This window comes from Vigna angularis, chromosome 3 (assembly GCF_016808095.1).
Source record: "Vigna angularis cultivar LongXiaoDou No.4 chromosome 3, ASM1680809v1, whole genome shotgun sequence".
NCBI classification, from domain to species: Eukaryota; Viridiplantae; Streptophyta; class Magnoliopsida; order Fabales; family Fabaceae; genus Vigna; species Vigna angularis.
This window is the reverse complement of record NC_068972.1, coordinates 2,877,945-2,902,037: the sequence shown is the minus strand read 5'-3', so window position 1 is coordinate 2,902,037 and position 24,093 is coordinate 2,877,945. Positions and strand designations below refer to the sequence as shown.

At 36.5% G+C, this 24,093-nt stretch overlaps 1 protein-coding gene and 1 pseudogene across 1 annotated transcript; both read right to left on the bottom strand.

Annotated features, from left to right (window-relative positions):
- Window positions 1-1,994: 1,994 nt before the first annotated feature.
- Window positions 1,995-6,867, bottom strand: LOC108325517 (amino-acid permease BAT1). The gene is made up of 8 exons (XM_017558599.2): window positions 6,663-6,867; window positions 6,320-6,580; window positions 4,487-4,505; window positions 4,137-4,356; window positions 3,873-4,054; window positions 2,785-3,074; window positions 2,555-2,684; window positions 1,995-2,468 (listed from the first exon to the last, which is right to left on the bottom strand). The coding sequence occupies exons 1-8, from the start codon at window positions 6,779-6,781 to the stop codon at window positions 2,127-2,129; spliced, it is 1,563 nt and encodes a 520-aa protein (XP_017414088.2). The 5' UTR covers window positions 6,782-6,867; the 3' UTR covers window positions 1,995-2,126.
- Window positions 6,868-8,268: 1,401 nt separating this feature from the next.
- On the bottom strand, window positions 8,269-22,400 carry LOC108324799 (amino-acid permease BAT1 homolog; annotated as a pseudogene).
- Window positions 22,401-24,093: the final 1,693 nt, after the last annotated feature.

Below are 24,093 nucleotides of genomic sequence, written 5' to 3'. Positions count from 1 at the left end.
TTCTTTTTCAAATATCAAACTTCACTTGTTTTTTTGAATTATATTTACATAAATAATAAACTATTATTTTAATGAAATATGATTAAAACTCATTATTAATAAATTTGTTGAAAATAATTAATTATACTTAAATACATTAAAAATAAGAAAAATCATGTTTAAAACTGAAAGAAATAAAATTGATTAAAGATATCATATTACAAAGATAGAGAGATTAATACAAGTATAACACAGACAAACACACACTTATATTTACATAAAGATATATCATATATATATATATATATATATATATATATATATATATATATATATTCAGAGAGAGAAAGATTTATTAGTGCTATCAAAACGGGTCACTTTGTCCAACTCAGCCTGACTATCCACGGAATGATCACTTAGTGAGTCAATATAACCCGACCTATTTATTAATGAGTCGAAAATATTTGAATCTGGTCCGACCTAGCCCACCACGGATTGGTGGGTTAAACGGGTTGACTTACTAGCTTACTAATTAGAAGTTTTTTTTTAAATCTAAAAAAATTACAACTTTTTTGTAATTTAAATTTAAATAATTTGACTATAAAATAATGTTAAACTCTAAAGATAATTCAAAATAAAAAATTAACATACAACTCAAATATAATCCAAAAGCAAACCCTAAAAATAAATAAATAAGTATATAATATTGATAATTTTTGTGTCACTTATCATTTATAAAATTAAAGTATTGAATTGATCATTTTATAATGTTATTCTCATTTAGAATACAATAAAAAAATATTAACTAATAATATTAAAACACAAAATAATAAATAATTAAATAAAACTAGGTGGGTTGGTGAGTCAACCCGACTCACCACGAGTTCAACCTGCATGAGCTGGATTCTAAGTAAACCGGGTTGAAAATTACATCATATAAAAAAATTCATTTTCTTTAAATCCAACCTAGCTCAAACCTGTGGTAATTGGGTTCTAACTCATTTTAACACACGGTTAAAATTGTTCATAATTTCACTTTAAGTTTCTAAAGTTCAAATTTTCATTTTCTTATTTTGTTTTCTACTGTATACACAAACGATAATAATGATATATATTTAGGAACCAAAATAAAAATATAAGTTTCAGAAGCTAAATTAGTCATTTACTTATAAGGTTTGATAAATGAGGTTTTACAAAGGCATCATAACAACGAAAAAATTGAGTTTTTAATGTCGGTTAAAGGGTCTTTGAACCAACGGTGACCGGTGAGTTTCCAGAAGACGACTACGTGAGCAAGCACAGATCCAACGGCAACAGGAGCGAAGTTAAATGTTTGGATGACTATTGAGTACAAAAAAGGCAACGAGAACAGTACGGAGATTATCACAGCCCAAACTACTGTGGCCCAACCCACAATGATTCCGTAACGGCCCAAGTTGAAGGGCCCTGGAGCAAAATGCTTTTGGGCCAAGGTTACCCTAAAAAAAATAGGCAGAGCATAGGCAATATGGAGGGCAATCACTGCTATCGACACCATTGCTTCAAATGCCACAATGCTACCAAGAGACTGCAACACATTTACATTTCACTCTTTGTTCAACCAATAAGAGATGCACCTTATAAAAAATGAAAGCTTATATCGAGTAAAAATTTTCTGTTGAATTTTTTTTTATGTTTTCCCTTGATTATGTATATACTTAAAAAACAAATGAGATACTAGGACTGAATGAAACGAAAATAGCTAAAATCATTTATCATATCTAAAAAATTGTTTAATAGTGCATAATATAAGTTGAATTTATGAAATAATTATTTTTCTTCCTAAAAGGTTTATCAACAAACTTAAGAAAATTTTGAGTTACTCAACATAGAAAAATTTCTTCAGACATAATAGGTCATTCTAGCAGGGTTGCGGTAGTTGCAACAATGAAGAAAAATTAAAGAACGACCGCACAGTCAAAGGACAAAATAATTGCAAATTGATTTCCAATGGATCGACTCATCTTAAAACCAACCCATATTTGGATATGGAGTTTAAAATATTCAATTTACATGTCCCAAGAATAATATTATAGAGACTAAAAACATAAAGAAAAATAAATATAGGATTCTAAAAAGAATCATATTGTAAACGAAACTTCATTTTTTTATATATTAGTAATTGGGCCTTTAAACCAGCGGCGACCACTGATAATCCAGTAAGAAACTACGAAAACAAGCAAACATGCAACAGCAACAGGAGTGTAGTTAAGCTTCTCTACGGTTATTGGGTAGGAAACAGGCAATGAGAAGAGTATGGAAATGGTCAGCACCCAAAGAACAGCAACCCAGCCCACGATAAGTCCGTAATGGCCCAAGTTAAAAGGCCCAGGAACAAAATGCTTTCGTGCCAATGTCACCCTAAAGAATATGGGAAAGGCATAGGCAATATAGAGACCAATGGTTGCTATGGACACCATGGCGTGAAAAGCGACTATGCTTCCAAGAGACTGCAATGTTTTTACATTTCAGATTATAATGGTTAATCATATCATTCCACTTTCAACAAATCAGAGAAACCAAAGTTTGCACATACCGTTAATGCCATGCAAAATGATATTGAAACGGAAAGCCAAACTGCATAGATAGGGACCTCCTGCTTGTTAACCTGGTGCCACAATGATGACAATGGCATGGCACCATCTCTAGAGAAAGCATAAGCCATTCTGGAAAATGTTTAAGCATATCATAGCATATTCACACGTAAGTGTAACCGAGATATTTAATCCATATGACGGAAAGCAAACTAAGGGTTGCCACATTTACCTTGAGTTGCTGGTAACTGAACTCATGCCACAGAAAAAAATCGCAACACCAACGATTACTAAGCAAACAATACCCCCACTTCCATTGCCATATCTTTTCTTGAATGCTTGATAAAATACTTCAGCAATGGCATACCCACCAGCATCATTATCTTCACTCAAAAGGCTAGGGATGTCGGTGACTGCAAAGGTAATGCCCAGAATGTAAAACCATCCAACAACAATGGATATCCCAACGGCGCTGATAATTCCTTTCGGTCCATTTCTATCAGCATCCTTGGTTTCCTCCGTCTGCAGATACAAGTTACAGTAAACAGAAGGTCTTAGTCTAGATCATTTAGGAACACTTTGGTCCATCACTCGAAATGAAGAGCATAAAATTTTCAATATGAAATTGAATTGTAAGAGAAACCTTCTACCTCCGAATACTTAAACTGAAGTTATTAATAGAGCTCATACGAAACAATTCATGAAAAAAATCAATTCTAACACATCAATTCATGCTACTAATTTTACACCCAGTCATCAGACTGATCCTTCCAGCTTGGACAAGCGGTAATATTGAAAAAGAAAAACGCAAAGCCCGCGTTGACCAGTGTCAGAATCTAAAACGAATACGTAAGAGATGATTATCTCGTTACTAGTTAGACTAAAATCTAATTTATAAGATAATTTCAGATTCTATTTTAGATTTTTTTTTGTATATTACAAACAACTCGTTATACTTACATGATATGCTATAAACCTACAACAATCTCAGTTCATCTGGAATTATCTAATCCTGGAATGACAGGTTGAAACAGATGTGCAAATAACTTCTGCTCAACACAAAGCTCAGATAAAAAAAATGAATAATTATTTTTGTTAAATTTTGAGTTTAGTTTATCCCTACAAAAATCCATTTAGATTTGTAAAATCTTATCTAGCTTTGTCTTAGTATTTAGATTTTGAGCCCAATTCATGATTTAAAAACCATATTATAAAGTGAGAGAACATAAGTTAAATAACATAAGCTGTCAAGCATTGTCTTTAGTTAATGTAGTGCATGGTTTTTTTCCAAAAGGAAGACAGAGAGTAGAAAAAGTTCACCATATGAGCTGATGCATCAAACCCAGTCAAGGTATACTGACTTATTAGAAGTCCCAAAAGAAATATGTAAGGTCTGCTGCTGATTCCCTCCCCATTTTCAGTATTTAAATTAGTGAAAACAAACTTGGCGCTTGCTCTTTCCGTTGCAACAGATGGAATCAGAATCGTAAGTACAAAAACACCTAAAAGTTTACAATTCAGAAAGGGCTTCCAATGAAAGCCGAATGCAGAAAATACTAAATTTAACAAGAATTTTCTTCGTACCTAAAACATTCCAAATAGCTGCCATTTGTCCCAAGAATGACAAGAATGAGATCGGAAGGCTGTTTATCATACCGTGTACGATCAAGATTCCCCCATGGAGAGCAATAACTACATATCTAGATGCCTCATATCCACCGCCCTTTTTCCCACCAGTACTAAGCAGAATAATGACCTGAATCAATTGTGCAAGTGAAAAATCTACGCTTGTTGTCACTGCCCACTGAAAACGAAAAGAAACCAAAAGTTTAAGCTTGAAATGAATTAACATAGGTCTATATCCCATACAAGTTTAGACCTTGCAGTGAAATTGAAGGATGTTTAAATTATAGAATGTGTCTTCTTAAGAATACCTGGCCCACAATATTGAACCTGTAAAACAGATAAACCATGCAATAACCATCAGACAAACATATTGCAGAGTATCTTGTTATAAAACTTTACACGTTGATTAGGCAGTAAACTTTATTTTCAAGCTATACGGCATATTAAGGCAGAACATTAGGCATCTGTGGTGAATTATGTCTTAAATTATCGAAAACATGATTGAACATTTTACATCATAAAATTGAGAAGTAAATGAAAAATTTATGCGCCACTAATACAACCCTAAAATCTCTATTGGAAAATATTAAAACAGTCAGAGATCGGAACGAATAAGAAATCTGTAACTAGCTTAAATGATATATTTACTATCTACATTACCAATTTTTAGTAAGTAGAATGGCATGTAGTTTTTCTAAACAACACTACTGAATACTACTATTACAATAAATATATATATATATATATATATATATATATATATATATATATATATATATATATATATAAGAAGCTACAATTACTATCTTCAAAAGTATCTTGTGTGATATCAATGATTAAATTAAAATTTTTCATTTTCATCTCTTATACGCTTTTGTTTACTTAAAGAATTTTAGGAGAAGTGATTGAATGAATTTAAAAATAATTTTTCGTTGTTGCAACGAAGAATCGAAATCCAATGTTACCACCAACCAGTCAACGCGTCATAAAAAAAAGTGCTCATAAAAAAAATGTGGGATGGTAACCTTCTCCATGTGCGAAGTGTCAGGCATCATAAATTACATTTACTTCAGACATATATTGAATTATGCATACAACATACAATAAACTTTTAGATGTATCAACAAAAGACCACAACTAAGTATTAAAAATTACCCTGAAATAGTGTTTTTACAAATCTTTGTTAAAAGAGAGTGTAATACAGTTTCTTTAAACAGAAGAACATCTTAAATACTTATAACTCATTTTTCTTGTTATCTATCTTCTTAGTCATACTAAATATAGACGAATAGAAGAAGAACAAAAAGTCGTACTAAATGAAGAAAATTAAATTACTATTTATGTTTCCGTATAATACATACTTACTACTTTTCAACCACTACCTTTTCAAATATCACATTAACATTAACATATACTTTTATTTTATCCACTTGTTTACAACTATAAATTTATCTTTAAAAGTGACTACTATTGTTGTTTTAGACCCTAAAAGTTTCATCCTATACACATTTGTATGGAAAAACAGAAAATTGGTATATTAACTTTAGAGGAACAATTGTTTGACAGACAACTTTACTTGTAATGAAAAAACTTTTAAAGATTAAAGCAATTTTTATTTCGAGCATCAAATAAGCCTTCATTCGTATTTATAATATAATTGAGAGATGTGTCAAATTTTTTAAATGACAAGGTGCGTAAAATAATTCACGAAAATAATCTTTTGAATTTTTACACACTGTATAACAACTATATGATATTATATCTCTTAAATTAACTCGTATTTAATAGATAATGAAGAATGAGCGACCCATGCCAAATACGGAACGACAACTGGAAACGAATCCAGAATCATTCATATCGATGAGAAGGACGAAATCAACCGAAAAGAAAGTGCGAGGTAGGTATGGGTGATTTTGAGGAAACAAATTTAAAAAACAGAATGATACTCATTATAGTGGTGCATATATGATGTGGCTTTGTCATGCATGCATTCATTGATTCATTCATGTTAGCATAGTAATATCATGCGGTTAGGAGAAAAACTATTCATTTTTGCATTGAGAATCAGAAAATAAAATTATTGAATTGAAGATGTTATAGTTAAATTGGAGAAAATAAGTTAAAGGAATTGGGTATGATACCAGCCGGTGATCCATGAAGCGAAGGGAGCCCATCTGGGCCCAGCAAGCTTGGCGCTCCAATAGTAAAGCCCACCGGAAGTGGGATAGGACGAGCAAATCTCGGCCATTGGAAGCGCCACAATCATGGTGAAAGCAGAGACAATGAACCAACCATAGACGAAGGAAACAGGGCCACCATAGTTCAATCCAGTGTTGTAAACAGTAGTGACTCCGGTGAGCACCGACATAATAGAAAACGAAAAGGCAAAATTCGAAACCACCCTGTCACAGTTGAAAGCAAGATTTAAAAAAAAAAGTGTAGTGAAAACATGGAAAGAAGAGAAAACATAGAAGAGAAATATACGAAAGATCACGCTTGAGTTCTTGTTTGTAACCGAGTTCTCTGAGACGGGCATGGCCAGAATCAAGTGGAGCGTGTCCACTTTCGACCACATGGAAAGGGAGCACTTTTTCAGAAACCATTACGATTGATTAAGCAATCACAGAGACTCCCCGTGGTATTGGCAATATAATTACGTATTGTATCATGCAGAAATTTACATGAATGATTTACCATTCTACTTTTTGTAGATAGAGAAATAATAGAATAAAATATAAATGTGTGGAACAGTTTGATTAGAATAAATTAAATTCATTGTATTTCTTGTTTTCTTCAAAGCAGCCTTAAATAAAATTATTGAAGGGAATAGTAAATAAGTCATTCAAAATATAATTTATTATAATAAATATAATTATCTTATTAACTTTTAAACAAGGTAATAACACACTATTAGTTTTTTTTTGTTATTCCATTGAGGGTTCGATTCCCCTGTCATTCACAAGAAAAATTTAATAATACTATACTTGACTTTTAAAAAAGTAAAGAAATTACTTAGAACGCCAAAAATTTAATGAGATGCTAAATACAAAAATATAAAATAGTTTAGAGAAAAAACAATAGTAAACTCTTTCTTAAACTAACTCGATGTCGATGCCTTATTTTAATTTGATCAGTAATTAACCTTTTACAAGACCAGAGGTGAGCGAGTCGTATTAGTTTTATTAATGACAGTTACAATTATATATTAATTCATCGACTCTAGATTCGTTATGAGTTTGAACAAGGATTCGTTTTTATTAGAAAATCAATTTTCTATTTTGTTTTTGTCTTTTCAAATCTACTTACATATATAAAGAGACAATTTAATGGAAAATTAAAAGTGTATTTGACTATTGTATTCACCACACGCGTAATATTCTTAACGTGAAACAAAGGGACACACATAGAGGTGCATGTGCCGTTTCTATTTGATTTCTTTCTAGTTTTAGCTATATATACGGATCTTTATGTTATAAAATAAATATATATGGTTTCAATTATTAAATGTAATGGTCAATAGTAATATACCTCTTTATGTTTACGTATGTAGATGTAAATAATAATAAGAAATATTGCATTTAAACACGTCCCAACTAATATTAGTTGTCGAATGTGAACATATAAAAGCTAAAACAATTTAAGGAACACTTTTTGACTTTGTAGTCTTTTTTTTTTCAAATATCAAACTTCAATACTTTTTTTGGAGTCATATTTACATAAATAATAAACTATTATTTTAATGAACTATGATTAAAACAAATTATTAATAAATTTGTTGAAAATAATTAATTATACTTAAATACAGTAAAAATAAGAAAAATTAAGTTTAAAATTGAAAGAAATAAAATTGATTAAAGATATAATATTAGAAAGATAGAGAGATTAGTACAAGCGACACACACGGATGAAATTATTCAGAATTTCACTTAAGTTTCTAAAATTCAAATTCTCATTTTCTTATTTTGGTTTCTAATATATAGACAAAAGATAATGATGATATATATTTAGGAACCAAAATAAAAATATAAGTTTCAGAAGCTAAATTAGTGATTTACTTGTAAGTTTTGATAAATAAGGTCTTACAAAGGCATCATAACAATGAAAAAGTTGAGTTTTTGACGTCGGTTAAAGGACCTTTGAACCAACGGCGACCAGTGAGTACCCAGAAGGCGACTACAAGAGCAAGCATAGATCCAACGGCAACAGGAGCGTAGTTAAATGTTTCGATGGCTATTGGATACGAAACAGGCAACGAGAACAGTACGGAGATTATCACAACCCAAATTACTACGGCCCAGCCCACAATGATTCCGTAACGGCCCAAATTGAAAGGCCCTGGAGCAAAATGCTTTTGGGCCAAGGTCACCCTAAAAAAAATAGGCAGAGCATAGGCAATATTGAGGGCAATCACTGCTATCGACACCATTGCTTCAAATGCCACAATGCTACCAAGAGACTGTAACACATTTACATTTCACTCTTTGTTCAAACATATTACTCCCCTTTTCTAAGAGATGCAACTTATAAAAAATGAAAGCTTATATCGAGTAAAGATTTTCTGATGAATTTTTTTATGTTTTCTTTGAGCATTAAAAATATATTAATTATTTTTAATATATTTTAAAACATTAAAATCTGTTTAAATCAGTGTATTTTGAAGATATATCAGATAATCATCATAGAAAAATCTAGTAGAGAATCTAAATTGTAATATATGACATACCGTTAATGCCATGCAAAATGATACTGAAACAGAAAGCCAAACTGCATTGACGGGAACCTCCTGTTTGTTAACTTAGTGCCACAGTGATGAGAATGGCATGGCCCCATCTCTAGAGAAAGCATAAGCCATTCTGGACAGTGTTTAAGCATACCATATTACATTCATATGTAAGTGTAACTAGATATCACCGGCAGCTAAGGTTGTCATGTTTACCTTGAGTTGCTGGTAACCGAACTCATACCACAGAAAAATATGGCAACACCAACAATTACTAAGCAAACAATACCCCCAATTCCATTGCCATATCTTTTCTTGAATGCTAGATAGAACACTTCAGCAATAGCATACCCACCAGCATCATTATCTTCACTCAAAAGGTAATGGATGTCAGTGACTGCAAACGTAATGCCTAGTATGTAACCCCATCCAATTATAATGGATATCCCAACAGAGCTTATAAGTCCTTTTGGTGCATTTCTATCAGCACCCTTTGTTTCCTCTGTCTGAAAATGTAAGTGTGTAGTAAACTCAAAGTCTTGGTCTAAAAACAGGAAGCATATTTGACTTTAATAATTATATTGAAATTAAGGAAAATGTATTTTAGTAATTAAGAAAGTTAATTTTTGTATTTGTAAAGGAACGGAGAAATTGAAAGATAAAATAGTAGATATAAAGTGAGTATACAAATTTGTTAGGTGTCAAATAGTAGTACAATTTTAGGCATGAAACTTGTGATTTGATAACTTCTCTTTCAATGGAAACAAGCAGCACAAAATTTACGGAGTGGAAGCAATAGTGCAAGGTTATACTGCAAAGGAAATTTTCTTAAAGCTTTCCATCTGCATTATATTGAAAGGAAGAAAAAAAGTAGAAAAGATGTACCATATGAGCTGATGAATCGTACCCACAAAGGGTATACTGACTCATTAGAAGTCCCAAGAGAAATATGTAGGGTTTGCTGTTAATTCCATTGTCATTTTCATCATTGAAATGAGTGAAAACAAAGCTGACACTAGCCCTTTCGGTTGCAACAGATGGAATGAGAACCAGCACAAAAACGCCTAAAAGTTTCAGTTCAAATTAGATATTAAACATAGCCTACTGATTTGGGAATTAAAGAGCCGTAAAAGGTAAGTTTTAGCGCATAAATTATTCTTGGATGTTCTAATGTTTATTTGTGCAGCTGAGATTATAAAGTCTATTGGTTCAATTGGCAATTCAAGGCCCAAAATCAGGTTTTATTTGGAAAATAATGTACAGATGGGCAAACAGGCAGACTTTACCCTTGCACCCCCTAAAATCCCTACATACACTCCTATTTCTGAAACAGGCTAAATATCAAGCCCAAACACTAAGCCATTTCTACTACACCTCCCTAAGTTTCCTATACACACCCCTCCTAAGCTAGACTCCACCAGATCATGCCACGTGTCCAAATCCTCCCCACACAGATCTAGCCAACCACATCTCGCCACCTCAGCCCTAACACATGTGCATCATCTTCTCCAAAGAGAAACCCTAATCCAAACCCTAGCCGCCACTGCCGTTCCGCCGTCAACGTCCGCCGCTGCCGCAACCTTGCCGCGCCGCTCCGCCTCCGTCACCGGACAACCCAAAGCCGCCATCACTTCGCGATCCTCGCCGCTACCATGATCGTAACCAGTCTCGCCGCCGCCGCGCATTCCTCCTGCGAAATCATCCACGCTTCTCGCGCACCACCATCGCTGGAGTCCCGATTCGTCTCCTTCGAAATCGTCACGCACAGCAACCACGCCAGCCGCCGAGAACCACCACCTGCACTCAGAAAAATCACACAGCAAAAACCCAGAAAACCCAATCGCGCCATCAACAAACTGTGAGATCAAGCTTCTCCATCTTTGTTTCCTTCACCGCGACAGAGAGCGTCTCTTCTTCCTCGCCATTGCCCAACCTCCATGGCAGCCATCACACGCCACCGCACCTTCCCACTCTGCAATCGGACCTCCACCTACAAATCCAAAAACAGAACAGCATCAAAGACGCAAGAGCAAGGGAGGCGGCGCGGGCAGAGGCGGAGGGGGAAGCCCTTTCCCCAATTCTGAACCCTAATTTTGGGAAGGAAGGAGCCTGACACGTGTCAAGCTCCCATTGGGCGCGTCCTCCTCTGGTCAAAGTTGGTCAATAAGCCTTCTCTGGTCAAAGTCTGGTCAACTGAGGGGCTTTCTTGCAATTTCAGAAATTCAAAAAGGGGTTAAAGTGCAGATAAGAGAAGTTTCAGGGCATTTGGACAATTTTAGAAAGTTAGAAAAGTTAAAAGATAAAATTCAGTTGTTAAATTAATTTAATTAAAGAATATCAACAGAAAATATCTTCAAAATAATGTTATAATTATTCAAATCTTTTAGTTATTTGGAAGATATAATATATCAACAGAAAATATCTTATTAACAAACTATTCAAAGTCCAAGCCCAATCAAGCCTATATAAAGAGACCCAGGGACTTCACTTAAAAAAATTCATTCTCTCATACTCCTCTCACTTTTCTTTCATCTTGTATTCAACTCCATTCATGGAGAGCTAAGCATCTAGGGCTATTCTGCTATAATTCCATGACGGATTGAGGTTACGTTCAGTTAATACAATTGTTTACTTTGATTATTGATTTAAGTTGTTCTCTCTATATCTTTCATCTCTCTATCTTGTTAAAAGCAAAGATTTTTGCATCATAATGTGTTTGAATCTACATGCATATTGATTATATGAGTTTTAGGGTTTCTAGGTTTAAATTGAGAATCTACTTTGATTTAATTTAGGAATTTTCATATGATTAAATGGTTTTTACCATCAATTGAGAATGTACTTTGATTGATTAGCTTTTAATTTGGTTAGGAGATTTAAGAATAGACATGATTAAACACAATAAAATTTGATTGAGAATGTACTTTGGTTGAATTTATTGTGAATAATCTAGAAAGGTTTTGCATTTGATTGAGAATTTACTTTGGTTAAATGCATGATCGCCTCAAATTAATTAAGAATGTACTTTAATTAATTTGAAACTTAAACAATAATCAATTGAACAATTATTTGTGAATAACCGATGATGAATCTATCTTGGAAAAGCAGTGGAATAAGCCTAATTCATCGTAACTATTTTTAAGTTTCTTATTTATTCTTTAAACACTCTTCAACCATTACTTTTATTCATAAGCATTGCATAGCATTCGTAAGAATCATAGATATTCAAAAGCAATTCCGTGTTCGTTGGGAGACGACTCAGGGTTACTTCAACCTTGTCTACTTTCTTGAATACTACTTGGCAATACTGAAGTTGCCTTGAAAAACAGTATTAATTTGATAGCTTCAACGACAGCTTATCACCTACCTAGAGAACTGAATTTAGGAAGAAAAATTGATCAAATTACTTTTTTCATACCAAAAATATTCCAGATAGCACCCAACTGTGCTAAGAATGATATCACTGAGACAGGAAGACTGTTTATCATGCCGTGGAGGAGCAATATTCCCCCATGAAAAAGCAATAACTACATACTTGGAAGCCTCATGTCCACCACCATTTTTGCCACCAGTGCTAAGGAGAATGATAACTTGAATTAGTTGTGCAAGTGAAAAATCCACACTTGTTGTCCCTGCCCACTGCAAATGAAAAGAAATGAAAAATTAGAGCTTCAGATAGATTATTAGCATTTCGGATGTTAAAATTCATGAAAATGTGACTTTTGAAAAATACCTGGCCTATAATATTGAACCTGCACGAAAAGAGAAACATGCAACATGCGTCAGAGAATGCCATTGTATTTTGTAATTAGACTTTCATCAAGCTACAAAATTGCGTTTCAAGCCACAGGCTATTAGGGAGAGCTGCATAATGTAGATATTTCAACCAAGTGTTCATAAGAAATATTACATGAGTTGTGATGAGCATTTTCATAACCTGCTTGGACATTGTTCATTATATAATTGACTTGTAAAGAAAAGGGGAACAGATCCTTTGGAGTTAGGTGGTGTGACACTAACTACCACCATAAATTTAAGTGAGAGTATAATAAATTCAACATTTTACCTTATTTTTGCGATTATACTGCTGAATAACGAAATCTGTCAGATATTTCCCAAATATTTTATTCAAAGGAACTGATACTTAACTTTCTTTGACAGATTCTAGTATTGCAATTAATCTAAAAGATTAGTGATTCTTGTTTTGGCTTCCCAAAGTTAAAAAATGAATGCTAAGAAGAGAATTACAATATGAAAAGAGAATAATTGGTAATGTGGTTCAGAATTGAATACCAGCCAGTAATCCAAGAAGCAAAGGGTGCCCATCTAGGGCCAGCAAGTTTAGCACTCCAGTAGTAGAGACCACCAATGGTTGGATAAGATGAACAAATTTCAGCCATTGACAGTGCAACGAGCATGGTGAAAGCAGAAGCTATAAATCACCCATATTGCATTGAAACGGGGCCACCATAGTTCAACCCAGTGTTGTAAAGGGTGGTGACACCAGTGAGCACCGATATAACGGAAAACGAGAGGGAGAAATTTGAAATGACCCTGCAAACACGTAATTGGAAATGAAAAACCAACAAAACCAAAGCGAAGGAAAGAATTAAACGATAAAATCTTACGAAAGACCACGCTTGAGTTCTTGTTTGTAACTAAGTTCTAGAAGACGGGCATGTCCAGAATCAATAGAAGAAGCATCACCCTTTGTAATTGCAACCACACACGCAGCAGAATCCATGATCTTGCAGTGAAAAAACACGAAAGCAAACTAAAGGGTTGATTTTTGTCAAGAGTTAACACGCATTACTCAAACACAGTATCATGTAGCTCTTGTTTCCTCCTTTCTTTTGTCGTATATTGTAAGGACTGTAAGACCCATATTACTTGACTCACCTACAGGCCCAATAACCACTTCACATACAGGCCCCACTACAAATCAAAACCAAGCAGTTACAACAGATGAGGACTGTGAGGAAAATACCAAAAGGATTCCACGCCAGCCACACTACCTCAAGGATTTTGTGATCACACCTTCCCGTAAAAAGGGGAAAACCGTTAGAAAGAAATGAAAGATAAAGTTCCTAATATTTCTTTTTTTTTTTGCAAATGATTAGTACTGCAAGGTTATTACTAAGTGCATAAATAGCACTGTATTGTAGGGAAAGGGACAAGAAGAAAAATAGAAAGTTTCCCCTCTGCATTTATTCTTTCTCTTCTCTAATATTCGTCTATTCTGTCATTCTCTGTCACCTAAGGTTGCTTCCAATTGGTGCTTTCATTGATCCTGACTTATCGCCATGGCCGCATCTCCTCATGATGAGCTCACTAAACTTAACGTCAAACTGGAACAATTACTCCTTTCCCATGCCAATCTATCCAACACCCTTCATGACATAGCCAACCGCACAACAGTCCTCGAATCCCAGCCGCCCCCCAATCCTTTACACTTCCCATCTAGACCACTCAAATTTGACCTCCCCACCTTTAATGGCACTGATGCTCTTGGCTGGATCTTCAAAGTCACTCAATTTTTTGATTATCACCAGACCCCTACTGATCAACGCATCCAGATCTCTTCCTTCTATCTTGAAGGCCAAGCTCTTGCATGGTTCCAGTGGATGTTCAACAATGGATTATTGTCATCTTGGGACTCATACATTCGCGCATTGGAACTGCGATTTGCCCCTTCCAAATTCGATGACCCCATTGCTTCACTCTGTAAGCTCACACAAACCACCACCTTTCAAGATTACCTTTCAGATTTCGAAACCTTGGCCAACCGCATTTCCGATTACCCACAGAGTTTTTACCTTAGCTGTTTCTTATCGGGTTTAAAGCCCAATCTCCGTCGTGAGGTCACCGCCTTACAACCCCCAGATCTCCCTCATGCCATTGCCTTAGCCAAGCTCCACGACGAAAAATTTCGCTCATCACCCTTACCCTTTAACCGCTTTGGCCGCCCACCGCCATTTTCCCCACCTCCACCAAACACACCCTCTCTTGCCAAAACACTTCCACCGCTACTTCCCACACCTACAACCAAACTTCCCATTAAAAAGCTAACCGAAGCCGAAATGCAATCTCGCAGAGAAAAGAATCTTTGTTTCAATTGCGATGAACGCTATATTAGGGGTCATCGTTGCAAACCACAATTTCTATTGCTTACTACCTTCGACGCAGAGGATGGTGCGGAGGAAGCGTCCACGGAGGACATTCCTAATTCAGAGGAGATCACTCAAGAGGCAGGTCTTATAAGCCTCCATGCATTCTCAGGTCAATGGTCCCCAAGAACATTTCGGGTTACAGGATCTATTCAGGGTTATGCAGTGCAAATTTTGATTGATAGTGGAGCAACACACAATTTTATTCAGAACAAGGTGGCCCAATTCCTTCATTTACCAACCCAGCCAACACCAAGCCCATTAAGGGTGATGGTAGGTAATGGTGCCTTTTTACCTTGCTCTTCATTATGTCCTAATATAACTCTCACCTTGGACACTCATGAATTTTTCATCGACTTGTACCCACTGGACCTATCGGGCACTGATGTAGTCTTGGGTGTTCATTGGCTTTCAATGATCAGTCCCTTTGTTATGGATTACAATGGTCCATTTATGCGGTTTACTTGGCAGGAGAAGCTCGTTGAGTTAAATGGGGATTCTGGCCCAAACCCTTTCCCTATATCGGCCCATCAGCTCCGTCGTCTTCACAACACCAACCGGGTTGAAGCGCTGTTTCAGTTAACACTTGATCACAACCCTTTTCCCACTACCCCACTTACAGAGCTTACATCCCAATCTCAAATCATACCTTCCACCACCGTACCACTTCTTCAATCCCTTCTCTCCCAATACTCAACCATCTTCTCTACCCCCACAACCCTTCCCCCACCACGCACCACAGACCACTCAATCACCTTAGCCCCAAACACTCCTCCCATAACCGTACGACCCTACCGATACCCACATTTCCAAAAACAAGAAATAGAAAATCAAGTACAGAAAATGCTTAACTCAGGATTCATTAAGCCAAGCAATAGTCCCTACTCTTCCCCGGTGCTTCTCGTAAAAAAGAAAGACGGAACGTGGCGATTCTGCGTTGACTACAGGGCTTTGAACGCTGCCACCATCAAGGATAAGTTCCCAATCCCTACCGTTGATGAGCTTCTGGATGAACTTGGTCATGCCTCGTGGTTCTCCAAACTTGACCTTTTTTCAGGATTTCACCAAATCCTCATGGTCCCAGCTGATACAGAGAAAACCGCATTCAGGACTCACAATGGCCACTTCGAATTTCGGGTCATGCCATTCGGACTGTGCAATGCCCCTTCTACCTTCCAAGCTACCATGAATGATCTGTTTAGACCCCATTTACGCCGTTTCATCATTGTTTTTTTTATGACATCTTGGTCTATAGCTCCACACTGACAGATCATGTACATCACTTAGAAACCACTTTCAAACTACTTCTCTCCAATTGTTTTCGTTTGAAAGGTAGCAAATGCACCATCGGCACTTCGTCTATTCAGTACCTCGGTCATGTGGTCTCCGACAGAGGCGTTCAACCAGACCCTGCTAAATTGGCTGCAGTCAGTAATTGGCCCACCCCTAATACAGTCAAGTCCCTTAGAGGTTTTTTGGGATTAACAGGGTTCTACCGGAAATTTGTTGCAGGTTACGCCTCCCTTGCTCAACCTCTCACCGATCTCCTCAAGAAGGACAACTTTATGTGGAACGATAATGCCCACGCTGCATTCACCACCCTAAAAAATAGGCTACTGGCTTCACCTGTCCTAGCTCTTCCTAAGTTTGACTCAGTGTTCACTGTTCAAACAGATGCTTCGGGAATTGGAATGGGAGCAGTCCTTTCGCAAAACGGTCACCCAATTGCCTATTTCAGCAAGCAATTCTGTCCTAAGCTACGCAACTCTTCCACTTACATTAGGGAACTATGTGCCATTACTTCTGCTGTTCAAAAGTGGCGTCAATACCTCTTAGGACGTCGTTTTGTGATTCAAACTGATCAAAGGTCGATCAAGGAACTTTTATCTCAAACGGTTCTCACACCTAAACAACAGAATTACCTTTTCAAGTTGTTAGGTTTCGACTTTGAGATCCAGTATCGACCAGGCAAGACCAACACTGCAGCCGATGCTCTATCACGCATTGAGGACCCAGCTCAACCTCTTTCCACGTCCCTTCTTATATTGACAATTCCCCACTTGGATTTTCTGCAGGACCTCAAGTCCTCCTTACAACATGACCCTGCCTTTGTTACTCTCAAAGACAAGATCGTTACTGCTCCACATGACTATCCTCATTATTCGATCCAGGAAGGCCTCATTATCTTCAAGGATAAGATTTGGCTGCCATCCACATGTTCCTATATACCATTGCTCCTCCATGAATTTCATTGCACTCCTGTAGCAGGCCACACGGGCATCTCCCGTACATTGAGCAAGATTTTGTCCTCTTTTTATTGGCACGACATTCGCAAAGATGTCAAGCAATTTGTCGAGCAATGCACAGTTTGTCAACAGACGAAGTTGCCTACTCAACGCCCTGTCGGCTTACTCCAGCCGATTCCTCCTCCATCACACTGTTGGGAGGATTTGTCACTTGATTTTATCATTGGTCTTCCTCCTTATAAGAATTTCATTACTATTCTCGTGGTTGTGGATCGATTTTCAAAAGGGGCACACTTCGGTATGCTTCCCAAGTCCTTCACTGCTACAAACGTGGCCCAATTGTTTGTTGACATTGTCTGTAAACATCATGGGTTACCTCGCAGCCTTATCTCCGACCGTGACCCGATATTCTTGAGTCAATTTTGGAGAGATCTTTTCAGACTCAGTGGCACCAAGCTTCGAATGTCCACATCATACCACCCCCAATCGGATGGGCAGACAGAGGTGGCTAACAAGGTACTACAACAGTATCTTCGATCATTTGTTCATCACAAGCCATCCCTTTGGGGTAAATTTCTCTCTTGGGCTGAATGGAATTTCAATACCTCTGTCAATGCTTCCACCGGTTTCACTCCTTTTGAAGTGATGTTCGGTCGAAAACCTCCTCTAATTCCTCCCCTGCTTTCCGAAGACACAAACAATGCAGCTGCTCAATCCGAACTCTCCATTCGTACTACAATACTTCAGAAACTAGCAGCTAATCTCAAAAAAGCCCAGTCGTCTATGAAGCATTGGGCAGATAAACATCGTAGGGATTTACACTTTGCAGTAGGTGATTGGGTGTATATCCGCCTACGGCCACGTCGACAATCCACTGTTACCGGTGCAACCACTACAAAGCTTATGAAACGTTTTTTTGGTCCCTTCCAAATTACCAAGAAGATTGGTGAAGTTGCATATGAAGTAAACCTGCCACCTTCTGCCAAAATTCACAATGTATTCCATATAAGTCTCCTCCGTCCTCACAAGGGGCCACTACCGTCATCTCCTCTATCCCTCCCACCTATCATTGAGGATCACCAACCAATTCTGGAACCAGTTGCAATTGTGGATTGGAAGAGCAATATTGATTTCCCCACATCCGATATTCAGGTACTGATCCAATGGAAGGGTTTGCCATTGGAAGAAGCAAGTTGGGAATCTTGGTCTCAGGTCCAACAACAATTTCACCTTGAGGACAAGGTGCTTCTTGATCAAGGAGGGGATGTAAGGACTGCAAGACCCATATTACTTGACTCACCTACAGGCCCAATAACCACTTCACATACAGGCCCCACTACAAATCAAAACCAAGCAGTTACAACAGATGAGGACTGTGAGGAAAATACCAAAAGGATTCCACGCCAGCCACACTACCTCAAGGATTTTGTGATCACACCTTCCCGTAAAAAGGGGAAAACCGTTAGAAAGAAATGAAAGATAAAGTTCCTAATATTTCTTTTTTTTTTGCAAATGATTAGTGTCGCAACCGGGATCGCGACGGGACGACGATCCGAAAAAACGGGTTTTGAAAAGAGATTTGGAGTCGCCAGCATAGTTTATTCTGGAAAACTACGGAAAAACCATAAAATGATAAGGCATGGTCTATTAGAACCAGATTCTTGGTTCGGGAGTCGGTTACGTGTAGGGAAGGTATTAGCACCCTACAACGCCTGCCTTAAGGCAATACCTTTAATTAAATATGCGAATATGATGTGGTTTTTAAAATGTTTAACTTTACCTTGAAATAAAAACTCTAAAGAAACAAACAATATTTTTTTTAGTTTTTTGGGCCCGACAAGGATTGACCTTGCTCCTACGTATTCTCATTCAGAATGAGAAATCAGGGTTCCGTAGTTCGTTCTGAAATTGTTTGAGAAATTTGTTTTAAAATTGTTTGAAAGATTTGTTTAATTGATTATGGATAAATTTGGATTTTTGGGAAAGTGAACCTGACAAGGACTGGCCTTGCTCCTACGTATCTCCACTTTTGATGGAGAATCAAGGATCACGTAGTTCTGGCTAGAAATTGTTTGTTGCTTTTAAATTGTTGATGTTTTTAGTTTTTGAAGATTTTATATTTTTTTTGAAAAGGTATTTAGCACAAGGACGATGCGTGCGATCACACATGTGCACAACCTTTAAAATATTTTTGTAATTTTATTTAAGAAAGAAGAAAAGGTTTTTAGCACAAGGACGACGCGAGCGGTCACACGTGTGCTTAACCTTCAAAACGTATCTTTTTGTAATTTTTTTGTTTATAAAAGAAAGGAAAAGGTTTTTAACACGAGGACGATGCGAGCGATCACACACGTGCCTAACCCTTAAAATATATTTTTTATTATTTCTATTTATTTTTAAATGAAGGAGCGGAATACTGAACACTAGGACGATGCGAACGATCTCACGAGTGTTCATCCTTTAAACATTATTTTTTAGTTTATTTTTTTTTTTGAAAGAGAAAGGAAAAATATTGAGTACTACAATGATTAAAGATATTTCTATTATTAATTAACTAATTTATCATTACTATTATTATTATTATTATTATTTATTTTTGTAAATATTATAATATTAAAATGATATTTTCATAAGTATTTAAAACAAAATTGCGAAAACAGTAAGTTTTAACGTAAAATAAAAAAGTTATATTTATCTAAATATTTAAGATAAACCATAACGTGATAATAATACCTAAATGAAATATAAAAGAGAAAATAAATTAAAACTACATTCAAAAAGGGTTAGAAAAATGATTAAACTATTTTTTTTTTATTTTTTAATTTATCCATTTTTATGTTTTCTCTCATTTTTGTCTTTTGTTAGATAAACTTTCATTGAATTATTTTCATTAGAAAAGTCAATGCATATTGAAGTGTCGCAGGTAAAACTAAATATGCAAACCCACTAAATAAAAATAAAGGCAAACGCCACAAAAAGAAATCTAATAATCAAGCAAATACCATGATAAAAAACAAAAAGCATGAAAATAAATCAAGCACAAAAACAAAACAAAAAGGGTGGGGATGCAGGAATAAACCAGGGGCGCAGAAAAAACAAACATTCTCGGCCTAAAGTGCTTTTTCTCTAGACTTAGAAACCATTAGGTTTCTTTCTTCACTTTCTTTCTCCCACGTGCGAGACCAAAGGAGCCGCCCCAAGTTCTCTCCTTTCCCATCTTCTTCCTGCGAGAGAGAAGCACCATACCCCTCCATCAATCGCCGCTTGCGATCCCGGCCGTCTCGAATTAAGACGCCACCAGCACTCGATCCAACCCTTCCTCTCTTTCCTCTTGTTGTTTTCTTGACTGTACAATGGGCTATGTGTGTGGATGTTGTTCGGTGATGACGAAGGTGAAGGCTGATTCGGAGATGAAGATGATGAAGTAGGGAGCGGCGATGATGGCATGAAGGAGGATGACGGGTTCACGGAGTGATGAGCAGACGTTGGAGGTATAGTGGATGGCGAAGTTGAAGATGATGAAAATGAATATGAAGATGGTGGAAGTGGATGTTGGGGATGAAAAATGAAGAAGAAAGATGAAGATGACAGGTGCTGGCCGTGAGTTGTTGGATATTTTTTTTTGTCATGGGTGAATCTGGATTGGGGGGTTATGATGGGTGTGTTCACGATGATCAGAGGAGAATCCGAGCGGTTGATGGTGGCTAAAGAAAGTAGTGGGAAGTTTGCTTCTTAATCTAGCAGTGAATTGGGTGAGGGATTGGGCGGAGGCTATCCGGGAAGTGAGTGAGTGAATAGAAATGATATTGGTGCTCGAGTGATGGGATGATGAAGTGGGTGATTGACTATGGTTGAAGCTGGAGGTGTTAGAGATGAAGAAGAAAAAGGATGAAGATAACGAGTCGTCTGTGATGCGGGTGATGGAAGAATTGGTTTTGGAGGGTGTGATTTTGTTGAGTGAATAGGGAAGAGAGTGAGAGTGAATGGAAAATAGGAAAATGATGGGTTCTGCTTGTCTGGTGCCACTTGCTTTTATTTACGTGTTTTCTGGGTGTAAATGAATGAACACTCAAATTTTTATGTTTGAGGGAAAACGCCTATATTCTATTGTTACCTTGTGCAGTTTTAATTAACAGGTGAAGTTACAAATGAGGCAAACAATTAGGTCGTGATCAAACATCCTTCATACATATCCGGAGAGCATCATTCATTCATATCCAACATCATTCATTCGTATCTAAACACGTAACAGAGGGTATATGTTCACATCAGACAAGGCCAAGAGCTTAGATAGAAAAACTTACCTTTGCAGCTTCAAACAAAACTCTTCTCTTTTTTTTATTTTCTTGGATTGAATTTCCTTTCTCTGTCTCTTCTGTAAGGTCTCTTTTTTTTTAGAAAATTGATCCCCACCTATCAGTCTGTGATCAAACATATTTAAAGGAAAAGGAACTCCAAGCTTGCTGCAGTGCTTCCCACGAGCCCAGATAGATCCCGTCAGACATACTCCTTAATCTGGGATTCTTGTTTTGTCTTTTTTTGCTTTTTTTTAGACAACTTTCCAGGAATGCAGAGACACATCCCCTGATTCCGGATTTTTGTTTTGGCACATACCATATGAGCATTTACCTTTATTTATTTTTAATTATTTTATCATTTTTTTAAAAAAAAAAACAAAGTGAAACAACCACAAAATAAAAAAACGAACAACCCACTGTTTGAGCGAATGCCTGAACAAGACCGGACGCCTATGACCAGCAAAATCTTAAAATGAACACATCAAGAGCGAACGTTCAATTAAAAAAAAAAAAAAACAACCTGTCAAGACCGAAAGTTCAACCAACATAAGAAAAAAAAACCGAACACTATTGGTAGAAAAATAACCCGTCAAGACCGAACGTTCATTAAAACACTATGACCGAATGTTCCAACACATCAAGATCGAACATTCAAACAATCAAAACCGAACGTTCAATGACACAAATGGCCGAACGATTGAGGACGAGCGGTTGACTCTCTGCACGACCGAACGTCCTAAAGGTACGAATGGCCGAACGGTTGAGTAGTGACCTGTGGATGACCGAACGATGGAAGAACCGAGGACGAACGTCCAAAATGAACGAGTGGCCGAACGGTCGAGTGTGGGCGAGGACGAACGGTCACGCAAGAAAGTGGACGAACGGTCGAACAAGGACGAGGACGAACGCTCTCTTTTTATTATTATTATTATTTTTGTTATTTTTATTTATTTATTATTAATTTTTTTTTTAAAAACTCCTCATGAAAATAAAATAAATCAAATAGCCAATCCGGACAAAATTCGGTGTTGACAATTAGTACTGCAAGGCTATTACTAAGTGCATAAATAGCACTGTATTGTAGGGAAAGGGACAAGAAGAAAAATAGAAAGTTTCCCCTCTGCATTTATTCTTTCTCTTCTCTGATATTCGTCTATTCTGTCATTCTCTGTCACCTAAGGTTGCTTGCATATATCTAATCATAGTCAACGTGAGATCAACTTCTTAACATAAGTTTGATTACTTTTTTGTATTTTCGTGCTCTTTGAACGTGTTTCAAACTTCTGATGACTGTTTTAGTAATAGTAAATGTTTTCATAGTTTACTAATTGGTAACAAATGTTTGGCAACATATTACAATAATGGAAGTCTTACTAGGTTGTTGACTTCATTAACATTTTACAAAATCTTTTGAACTGTCTTTGATGGAATGGTAATATATGAATAAAAAACTGAGACTGTTTGCATCATATTTACGAATAAATATTGAAATTGTCACATATCCATGTCCATTTGCAGAAAGAAAGTATAATGTGCCGCTAAGTAGCTGCGCTTTATATGGTAGGTGGAGTTCGTTTCTTTAAGCTTTTCTTTCTCTACCTGTTTTCATCAGAGGTGTTCTTGATTTCTTCAGGTGCCATGCATCAATCTCATCCTAAATTAATCCTATGCAACTTTCAAAACTTTCGACTTACAAATGACCTATTTTGTTAAAATTTGTAAGGTTGTAAAAAGTTACCAGAAAAACTAAATTTTACTTAGATAATTCATATACTATTACGGGTATTATATTATAATATAACGGAATTTATTATGTTCTTTTTTATTTTGTTATTGTAAGGACCTAGTATTTTATTTTATGTTATATTTTTATTTTAATATTATTTTAGAAGGGGTGGGGGAAACAATTAGGAAGTCACGGGACTTGGTTTTATTTGGAAGTGGGGAACAAAGAAGTCCGTGACTTCTCTCTTGTTTTGACACCATGCAAACTTGGAAGATAAAAAGGAGGTACTGGGTTCTGAAATGGGGAAGAGTCTTTGCTACCTTGCTGCCATTTTTGTGAGAAAAGGAGAAGTTCAAAGCTTGGTGGAATTGCTTGGAGCTGCAAGTTTTGGAAGAGTTAGACTCAAAGAATTCACAAAGGAAGTCTTCAAGAGGTAAGGAGTGCTAGATTTTGTTTTGATTAGTTAACCTTACTGTTTTTGTAGAAATCTAAAAGCTTTAGAGTTAAAAATGGAGGTTTTCTGGTTTTCTGGAAAACCTGCGATTCTGCAGAATCTGCAGAATCGCGTTCGTCCAATTTGGTTTCAAATTGGACGTTCGTCCAAAACTTGACAAATGGAACGTTCGTCCACGTTGTTTTGAGCGCTCGTCTCTTTTTCTCTGTCGAGCGTTCGTTTCTGAACGTTCGTTCGTCTTAGTAACGAGCGCTCGTCCAAACAGTGTTGTCGAGCGTTCGTCCTTAAGTTACATGTTGAGCGT